The 10710-nt window shown below is 41.1% G+C and overlaps 2 protein-coding genes across 2 annotated transcripts; one reads left to right on the plus strand and one right to left on the minus strand.

Annotated features, from left to right (window-relative positions):
• Positions 1-1105: 1105 nt before the first annotated feature.
• LOC115992157 (germin-like protein subfamily 1 member 13) lies at positions 1106-2110 on the minus strand. The gene is made up of 2 exons (XM_031116234.1): positions 1947-2110; positions 1106-1746 (listed from the first exon to the last, which is right to left on the minus strand). The coding sequence occupies exons 1-2, from the start codon at positions 2071-2073 to the stop codon at positions 1205-1207; spliced, it is 669 nt and encodes a 222-aa protein (XP_030972094.1). The 5' UTR covers positions 2074-2110; the 3' UTR covers positions 1106-1204.
• A 4143-nt stretch (positions 2111-6253) lies between these two features.
• On the plus strand, positions 6254-7183 carry LOC115990606. The gene has a single exon (XM_031114421.1). It carries the CDS (start codon positions 6254-6256, stop codon positions 7181-7183), a length of 930 nt encoding a protein of 309 aa, XP_030970281.1.
• Positions 7184-10710: the final 3527 nt, after the last annotated feature.

The raw sequence follows: 10710 nt of genomic DNA on the forward strand, positions 1-10710 counted from the left end.
AATATTCCCAGATTATGATTAAATCAACCCTTTAAAAAGAGAAATTTTACCAAAAACTAAAGGATCATTGATACTTTGACAAGCGAATTAATAAAGTGCATGCAATCCCACCACTATTTTTAGTCTTGACCAATAGGATCAAGAAATATTATTGATTTTAATTTAAATCCACATGGGACCAATCAAAATCAATTGTTCATAATCACACGTGATCAAACTCAACAACATGGATGTATATTAACCATTAAAACTTGATTTGATAATATCTTTTAATCTGTTGGTCTAATTGAGGCTTGTGACATATTGTTTTTATCGTTATGACTTCAAGATTTATCTTATGTGAAGAAATTGGAAATAAAGTGGTCAAAATTACAGTTTTATCCCTTGATGCATGAAATTTATATTAATTAACTTTTTTGGAATTACCTTTGTCTAATATATTTTATCTTAATTCTTGCCCCCCAAACCAAAATCTATTTAACCGCTACCTTAACATGTAAGTTAATATTTGATATAACTCAAATATACCTCTTACATCAACAATCATCAATTGATATGAAAACTCAATAAAAATTGAATTTAGTAACAACTATTTTGTTTGCCATCGTGCGCAATATGTAAAGCTTTACCATTAAAATCACGGTAGTCATGCATAGGTAGACCACCACACAGGATTTTATTTTTCCCATTAATTTCTACATAAAAATATAATTCTTTATTTTATAAGAATAAAAAAAAAATTATATTTACCCTTTTAAGTATGACGTTTCTTTACCATGTATAATTCTTTTTACCCATATTTCCTTAGTATGAATACAACACTAATGTCCGTACTCATACTATTTCAACATTACCTTTAGGAATGGTTTTTGCACATGGGTACTACTGAGTCCTCAACTTGGCTTGCCATTTTTCAAAATGGAAATAATATTTTTGTCTACTCTTAATAAAATATTGTTTAGTTTATATTTAATAGTACAAATACTTATGATTTCAAACATCTTGGATCCAAGGTGTAATCTAGATTTAGTCATGCACAAATTGCACTGCCTTGCAAATGACACAATGATACTCAAAAGCCATCATAGGAAACCATTTTATTTGATAATAATTATTCAAATGACATTACAATATGGAAGAAAAACAAACATAATTCAAACTTTATAGTGGTTCACCATCACTATTTCATAGATTTTTTAGAATTCTAGTTTGGTGCGAATGCTTTTTGAAGATATTCCACTACATTCTTGTCTAGTTGGAAGGCCTTGATGAGAACATCAGGATTAATGGGAGGAACAGATCCAAAGACCGCGTTTGCTATGGTGATCACCCCAGGATTTTGGCTGCTAAGACCAGCAAAGGCAAGAGCAGCAGTCTTCCCTATGTTGAATTGGAAGTGAATGAGACCAATTGGGAATACAAAGACATCTCCCTTGTTTAGAACTTTGGTGAAGAGTTTGTTTGGGTTGGATGTAACAAATCCAACTAAGAGAGTACCCTCAATGACTACCAAAAGCTCAGTGCCGCGAGGATGAGTGTGAGGTGGATTCAGGCCATATGGTGCAAAGTCAAGGCGAGCCAAAGATATGCCTAGAGTGTTGAGGCCTGCTAATTTATCGACGTTCACAAGAGTGACATTTGATCCGACTTTGTTTTCGGTGTTTCCAGGAATATTAAGTCCGGAGAAGAAAAAATCATTTGCTGAGACCATTGCAGGGTCCTTGCAAAATTTTCCATTCACAAACACTACACAAAGAAAGAAAAGTTTGTTATCATCACAAATAAGACAGTTTCTATAACACTGGACAGTAACGTGCATGACATGTAGGTGGGGGGGGGGAGCCTTCGGGCATAATTTCATTAATGTAAGAACTTATAATAAATTTGAAAGAACTTGATTGATAATACTACTACTGCTAATAATAATGAGAGTGTTTTATACGTACCACCAGATTTGATGTCGTTAATTGCGACACAGAAGTCTTGCAAAGGACTTGGGTCATAGGCAGAAGCCAAGGAGGATGCCAAGGCCAAAATGGCAACAGTCACAAATAAAGAAACACCTTTCATCATATTTGAGAAGGCTGTCTCTATCTTATATGGTATACAATCTTGGTTGAGTGAGGGATATGGAAACTTAACAATATGGAAATGTCTATTTATAGAGAGCAGTGAGAGAAGCAGTCTATGTTATTGCAAAAACTGGTAATTGTTCAACCCTTTGTCACATTTATTTTATTTAATTAGGTGAACCAATTTTCTTTAACCACTACTTGTCGACCAATTTTAAAACCCGATCAAATGGGACCTCTTCAATGGCATTCTGTGGTTTTAATGTTACATTTTTTTTTTTTTTGGCCAAAATCAATCAATAAAAAAATAATCGTTACTTTAATGTTCCAATCAGGTGGGACCTCTTCGACTTGGGATTGCAACATATCCCAAGTGACCAACAGTAATTGTGACTGAAAGGGCATTGTGTAGTTTTAAATTTTAATGTTATGTTCTTGCTTTTCCTCCTCTTTGACCTTTTCTTCTTGACCTAATCTTAAATGGTGGGCACTAAAGACTTCTTAATCGTAAGTGTGTGTTAGATTTAATGCTTTTCTAGAACAAAGTGACCAACAACTACCAGGTATCTGGTGTATTCTTGCTTTTCCCTTTCTTTGTTCTCTCTTTTTGTTGACCGTGTATTTGGTTTAGAGTAAGAGGTTCTTTTTACTGTTTATAGCCTTGAGTTATATTTAAGGCATATTTGGGATCTGCTTATTTTACTGAAATTAAAAATGTTTTGCTGAAAGTACTATAGAAAAAGGTAAATGTTAATTGAAATAGTACCGTGAGACTCATAAATAGTACAAAAAAGTGCAGTAAGACTCATGAATAATACCAAAAAAAAGTTGAATAATAAAATAAGTTGGCAAAAAATAAGTTAGCCAAACAAATATTTAGCCTCCGTTTGGATGTTGCTGAAAGTAGTATTTAGCTGCATTTGTGTCTGAATGAGTGGGTTCTCTGCACTGTTTATGGGACCCACAAATATTTTTCAGTAAAATTTTTATTAAAATTGGGTCACACGGCACTATTCACATATTTAAAAATTATATTATTACAGTATTTTCAATTTTTAGTTTTCAATTTTTAATAATAAACGATATCCGAACAAAACTTTGAACGAATGAAAATACTTGCCTGCAAAATATACAAAACTCAAAGCCTTCATAAATGTTAAGAATTGATAGCCCAAGCGCATAAGCATCATACACCAGTAATAAAAGCTCACAACCCATAAATATAGGCCCTTGCGTGTGGCAAAATTAGCATCCTGAGTTGTCTAAATTTGGGCCCGTGAAATCCAAAACCCAAATACCCATTAATATAGCCCACTAAACATGGAGTCTACCAACTAAGTGGGCCAACCTAGGCCCACCAAAAATCCAATACTAGCCAGCCATAAACCCTTGAGTACTTCTTTCTTATTGTGTGGATTAAGCCACGTGTGTAGAAGTCATGCAATGGGAAAAATTAGTAGGGGTGTATTGGAGGGTAAAAGAGTACAGCCAACTCTTAGAGCCAATATTGAAGGAGAAAGTGTGGAGCTTATGAAGGTGAGTAAAGCCTTCTCTTTGGTTCTTCAAATTAGGTAATTTGGATTTACTATAACAGTGATGTTCCTTGAAAGATCTTTTGAAAACTTATCAGGAACCAATTGAGTCTCATCTAAGAGCTCAAGCATGGAGTATGCCTCTAACACCATTGTAATTTGGTGTTTCCACACTATATAATTAGTGTTGTCAAGCTTGACTATCATCATGTTGGACATGTTTGACAAGAGCAAAAGTGGTTGATTCATAGTTTATCAATACCGTTGCAAGAGCCATTGAAGACAAACCTATAGCACTCGAAGCCACCTTTAAAGAACTATTATTAGCACAGATCGTAGGCTTTGATACCATGATGAAAAGCAAGGTTTGTGTGAAAATCAAGAACTGAGAAAAGAGTATAACAGAGAGAGAGAGAGAGAATTTGACCAAAAAGGCAAAAACTCATTTGCTTCTAATAGATCAAAATCATGGAGTTTCAATAATTTTGCATGCAATAATTAGACTTATAAGTAATAGAAAATTAAGATTTGTAATCTATTCACATGCATGTCCGCATGTTAAGAACATCAGATTTGTTACAGATTGCACCCTCGACCCGCTTGATTAAGTTAGGCCAAACAAGCATTAGAGGGTACAATTGTGTTAGTGCCTCTCAAAATGGTTGTTCGACTAATGATACCCTCCCCCCTAAATCATGGGTTTTACATGGATTCTTCACCACTTTAGGAAAAAAAAAACTACATAAAAATACCTCTTTTTATTTATTGAAATTTGCACATTAGTTTGAATATAACTAGGGTTTTACATGGCCTCTGTCCTAGATACAATCTAAAAGAAACTACATGGTTCCTATTCTAGTTAAAATATGGAAATAAAAAAGTAATAGAAAAGTATTGATTTAAGTTTGAAGGCTAAGTTGCAAGGTGGGCCCAATGTGGGAAAGGGTTAGGCACCCACCTTGCCCGATGAATTCCAGTCTTCTAGATTATGGTGACTAGTAGTCATGCTACATCATCCAAGCAAACAACATTATAGACATTGAAAAGCATGTTATTTAAGATTGAAATAAGTGCTCATTTGTGCATGGTGAAAGATCCTAATTTTATTATATGATCACATCATTTGGATTGGAAGTGATAAGGGTAAAATTGTGAATGTGAATATTCATGAATATAGTATCATGAAGCGACGTTCAAAATAGACCTGTTGGCCTCACTTGTCATAAATGGAAAGCTGACACTACTAAGCTGAAGGGAGTAGGCGAAGCTGACGACCCTAACGAGGCTGACGACCTCGACGAGGGGGTAGGCGAAGCTGACGACCTCGACGAGGGAGTAGGCGAAGCTGACGACCTCGACGAGGGAGTAGGCGAAGCTGACGACCCCGACGAGGGGGTAGGCGAAGCTGACGACCCTAATGAGGCTGACGACCTCGACGAGGGAGTAGGTGAAGCTGACGACCCTGACGAAGCTAACGACCTCGACGAGGGAGTAGGCGAAGCTGACGACCCCGATAAGGGGGTAGGCGAAGCTGACGACCCTGACGATGCTGATGACCTCGACAAGGGAGTAGGCAAAGCTGACGACCCCGACGAGGGGGTAGGCGAAGCTGACGACCCTGACGAAGCTGACGACCCTAACAAGGGAGTAGACGAAACTGACGACCCTGACAAGGGAGTAGACGAAACTGACAACCCTAACAAGGCTGACGACCCCGATGAGGGAGTAGGCAAAGCTGACGACCTTAACGAGGCTGACGACCCTGGCAAGGGAGTAGGCGAAGCTGACGACCTTAACGAGGCTGACGACCTCGACGAGGGAGTAGGCGAAGCTGAAGGCAGTAAGCTGAAGGCAGTAAGCTGAAGAGAGTAGGCTGAAGAGAGTAAGCTGAAGATAGTAAGCTAAAGGCAGTAAGCTGAAGACCGTAAGCTGAAGAGAGTAAGCTGAAGGCAGTAAGCTGAAGGCAGTAAGCCGAAGGCAGTAAGCTGAAGGCAGTAAGCTGAAGGCAATAAGCTGAAGGGGATGCACAAAGCTGACGGTCCCGACATAACCTTGACTTGGCTTCCACGCATGGGTATATAAGGAAATACCTTGCACATCACGCTCAGTGTTAAACTCCTACAAGGAAAGGATTCCGCAAAATACGCTCATAAAGACTCCTATAAGGAAAAGACTTCTACAGCAAGAAAAAGAGGTCAATCCTCTACTACTATAAAAAGCCCCAATATCCTCACTAGCTAAGGTACGCAGAATTTACCCTCTCTAACACTTTAGAGTTGTGAGAAGTTCTAACTTGACCTTCGGAGGGTATTTGGCCGGCACCACACCGGTGCTCTCTGCGAGGTCTTCTCTTTTTGTGTTGTGCAGGCATTGTTTCGAGCACGTGAGTGTCGTGTAGCTCACTGACGATTTTTTGACATCATCAGTTGGCGCTGTCTGTGGGAACGAAGCATACTTTAGCCTATTGCTTCCCGGACAAAGAGTTGCATGATACTTACTCACTCGATGGCAACTACCAACAACGTTCAGGGAGACGAGCTGCGACCCACTACCTTGGAGAGGCAGGTCCAAACCCTCATGACAACAGTGGAATGTCTCACCAAATAGAATCAGGACCTTGAAGAACAGCTACGGCAAAAGAACGCCGCTATGGGTACCCAAGGGGAAAATCAAGAAGGTACCAGTGCCAAGCGAAGAGACCAAGAGGGGCCGGAAGGTAGTAATGCCCCAAGCAGACTTAAGCGACAAGATATGAGCTGTCCATCCGTCACTGATATGGCTCAACCCCACATTGTCGCGGAGATGCAGGCGATGAAGGAACAGATGGATGTCATGATGAACGCCCTCAAAGGACGGGTGTCCAGCGACCTTGATGATCTGGTCCACCGAACCGACTCGCCGTTCACCGCGTCCGTCAACTCCTTCCCCCTTCCACCAAAGTTCCGTATGCCGCAAGTGGAAAACTACGACGGAAACAAAGACCCTCTAGATCATTTGGAGTCCTTCAAGACCTTGATGCACCTTCAGGGGGTACCCGACGAGATCATATGCAGAGCTTTCCCCACCACGCTGAAGGGTCCCGCAAGGATATGGTTTAGCAGGCTGACGCCTAACTCCATCAGTACTTTCAAGGAGCTAAGCGCCCAGTTTGCTTCGCACTTCATCGGAGGACACAGGTATAAGAAGTCTACAGCATGCTTGATAAGCATCAAGCAGCGGGAAGATGAGACGCTAAGGTCTTACATAACACGCTTTAACAAAGAGGCGCTTTCAATTGATGAAGCTAACGACAAGATACTTGTAGCCGCTTTCACAAATGGGCTGCGGAAGGGTAAGTTCCTATTTTCACTATATAAGAATGACCCGAAGACTATGTCGGACGTGCTTTATAGGGCAACCAAGTACATGAATGCTGAGGACGCGCTTCTGGCTCGAGAGAAGAGAGAAAGGCAAGAGGATACACGACAGGACAGAGGGCAGAAGATGGCAAGAACTGGAGACGCTGAATGGACAGAAGCTACACCGCCCGTGGAACACCAAGCACCTACGGAAGTACTACCAGTAAAAAGGATGGCATGAAGAGCAGCACCCCTTTATTTCTAGTTTACCTTAGTGAATTTTAGCTATACTCCTCAGTTTTTCTATTTACTTTAGTTTTTGCTACAATAACTCTTTTTAAAGCCCAAAGGGCAGGTCTTCGTTTTCTTTTTAAGAACTACTTTTTCTATGAATGCATGGTTTATTTTAATAAGAGGAGTTTATTCACGCATGACCAAAGTCGCCTACGGGTAGACGCATGGCCAAAGTCGCCTACGGGTGGACGGTCACTACGCTAAGTTACCTACGGATAGACGCATGGCCAACGCCTACGGGTGGACGGTCACTACGCTAAGTTACCTACGGGTAGACGCATGGCCAAAGTCGCCTACGGGTGGACGCCTACGTCACTACGCTAAGTTACCTACGGGTAGACGCATGGCCAAAGTCACCTACGGGTGGACGGTCACTACGCTAAGTCACCTACGGGTAGACACGTGACCGAAGTTGACTATGGGTGGATGATCACCATACTAAGTCGCCTACAAGTAGACGACCAAAAAGGTAACGAGGCTCCAAAATTTAGTCACCTCAATTAGTCCACGACCCCAACTGGACAACTCACAAGGTGACGAGGTACCAACACTTAGTCACCTCAACAAGTCCACAAAGTGGAGGAATCCAAGTCTACAAAATAGACGACCCTAATATGCAGTCCATTAAGTGGACAACCTCATCTCAAGAGGATGAAATATTATCAAGTCCATAAAATGGACAAGCTTATTAAGTCCACAAGATAGACGATTTCATCCTAGGAGGATGAAAAAATTATGAAGTCCATAAAATGGACACAAAGTGGACAACCATGTCTTATTAAGTCCACAAGCTGGATGACCTTATTAAGTCCACAAGCTGGACGACCCTACTAAATCCACAAAGCGGACGACATTGCTAAGTCCAAAGTGGACGACCCAATCCTAAGAATGAAAAATTATTAAGTCCTCAAGTGGACGAGTTTATCATTAAGCCTACAGATTGGACGAGTCACTTAGTAATACCCACGAAATGGACGATTGCGCCAAGTACCCAAAGCGGACGAGCCCATAAAGTTGACGAGTTCGTCCACTAAAGGATATGACTAAGACGATGGTTTTAACATAAAAGACAACGAGATAAACAAGTCTACTAAAGAGACGAGTTGGAATTATCCAAATGAAAAGGACTTAAACTCCATGAACCTGTCAGTTTAAGCTGACGAGATCATGGAGTGGGGGGCAGCTGATAAGGGTAAAATTGTGAATGTGAATATTCATGAATATAGTATCATGAAGCGACGTTCAAAATAGACCCGTTGGCCTCACTTGTCATAAATGGAAAGCTGACACTACTAAGCTGAAGGGAGTAGGCGAAGCTGACGACCCTAACGAGGTTGACGACCTCGACGAGGGGGTAGGCGAAGCTGACGACCTCGACGAGGGAGTAGGCGAAGCTGACGACCTCGACGAGGGAGTAGGCGAAGCTGACGACCCCGACGAGGGGGTAGGCGAAGCTGACGACCCTAATGAGGCTGACGACCTCGACGAGGGAGTAGGTGAAGCTGACGACCCTGACGAAGCTAACGACCTCGACGAGGGAGTAGGCGAAGCTGACGACCCCGATAAGGGGGTAGGCGAAGCTGACGACCCTGACGATGCTGATGACCTCGACAAGGGAGTAGGCGAAGCTGACGACCCCGACGAGGGGGTAGGCGAAGCTGACGACCCTGACGAAGCTGACGACCCTAACAAGGGAGTAGACGAAACTGACGACCCTGACAAGGGAGTAGACGAAACTGACGACCCTAACAAGGCTGACGACCCCGATGAGGGAGTAGGCAAAGCTGACGACCTTAACGAGGCTGACGACCCTGGCAAGGGAGTAGGCGAAGCTGACGACCTTAACGAGGCTGACGACCTCGACGAGGGAGTAGGCGAAGCTGAAGGCAGTAAGCTGAAGGCAGTAAGCTGAAGAGAGTAGGCTGAAGAGAGTAAGCTGAAGATAGTAAGCTAAAGGCAGTAAGCTGAAGACCGTAAGCTGAAGAGAGTAAGCTGAAGGCAGTAAGCCGAAGGCAGTAAGCTGAAGGCAATAAGCTGAAGGGGATGCACAAAGCTGACGGTCCCGACATAACCTTGACTTGGCTTCCACGCATGGGTATATAAGGAAATACCTTGCACATCACGGTCAGTGTTAAACTCCTACAAGGAAAGGATTCCGCAAAATACGCTCATAAAGACTCCTATAAGGAAAAGACTTCTACAGCAAGAAAAAGAGGTCAATCCTCTACTACTATAAAAAGCCCCAATATCCTCACTAGCTAAGGTACGCAGAATTTACCCTCTCTAACACTTTAGAGTTGTGAGAAGTTCTAACTTGACCTTCGGAGGGTATTTGGCCGGCACCACACCGGTGCTCTCTGCGAGGTCTTCTCTTTTTGTGTTGTGCAGGCATTGTTTCGAGCACGTGAGTGTCGTGTAGCTCACTGACGATTTTTCGGCATCATCAGGAAGTTAAGAACATGATGATTGTGTGTGATTAGTGTAAACCATAATCTAAGCATATGATCATATTATTTGAATAAAAAAAATATAGTGATTATGTATGTGCCATGTGTTAAAGCTAGAAACATGTTTAGCATCAAAATTAGTAGAATCCTAGGATTTAGAATAGCATATATGCAGAACAAATCATAAAACATTCAAATCATATTCAAACAAAAGCATACATAGACCAGAGTTTCTAGCATATTATTGAAGAAAACAAGTTAGAAAGCTATATATGCATGCAAAGCACACAAAAGGAGGGGAAAGATTCATCTTAGAGGTTGTCTAGGAGTAAGGCAGCAAGTTACTTAGCCACAAACCCAAGACCAAGCAGACCGGTGTTTTTCTTAATGTGGTAAAACTAGGAGGACAAACCACAAGGATTGTTTCTTTGCTATTTCCTCTAAAACCCTAAAAGAGAATCAAGGTACTCCGATAATAACTTTTGAGAAGTGAGGTAACAAGTATCAAGTTTGTTGTATATATTGGTACATACAAGGATAGGTTGTAATAATGTTGTTTGAGTTTAGAGAATATTGTTTTATAAAGTGAAAATTCAGGTTCTGGAATTTTCCAAGTGAAAATTCTGAATTAAGCATTTTCAATTGATCAAAGCTTTGGCTCAATCGATCGAAATGGTAAAGAAAAAATCCTGGAGCTTCTACCTAGTTCGATCGCTAGTCAGTTCCTATTCAATCGATCGAAAAGAGCATTCGATTGATCAAAAGAACCTTTTGATCGATTGAAACTCTAAAGCTGAATTTTCTGCAGTAGTTTTCTGGTGACTGTTCGGAAAGGTTGAAGAGGTTTCAAGCCTTGTGAACGGTTTTATGAAACATTTTAACTCTCTATACGTGCATTTTGATAAAATATAACCCTATGGGTATAAATAGAGGCTTATGTTCACTTGAAAAATCCTGTGGTTATTCTTCAGAATTGCTATCTATAAAACCCAACATCTTGGTTGTATCCTGGGGATAAATTTGCGAT

Source organism: Quercus lobata, chromosome 5 (assembly GCF_001633185.2).
Source record: "Quercus lobata isolate SW786 chromosome 5, ValleyOak3.0 Primary Assembly, whole genome shotgun sequence".
Taxonomy (NCBI): domain Eukaryota; kingdom Viridiplantae; phylum Streptophyta; class Magnoliopsida; order Fagales; family Fagaceae; genus Quercus; species Quercus lobata.

Coding starts and splice junctions, on each gene's coding strand:
- LOC115992157 (XM_031116234.1), bottom strand. CDS start 2,073: ATGATGAAAGGTGTTTCTTTATTTGTGACTGTTGCCATTTTGGCCTTG. Junction 1,747..1,946: donor TAACGACATCAAATCTGGTG/GTACGTATAAAA, acceptor TTCTTTGTGTAG/TGTTTGTGAATGGAAAATTT.
- LOC115990606 (XM_031114421.1), top strand. CDS start 6,254: ATGGGTACCCAAGGGGAAAATCAAGAAGGTACCAGTGCCAAGCGAAGA.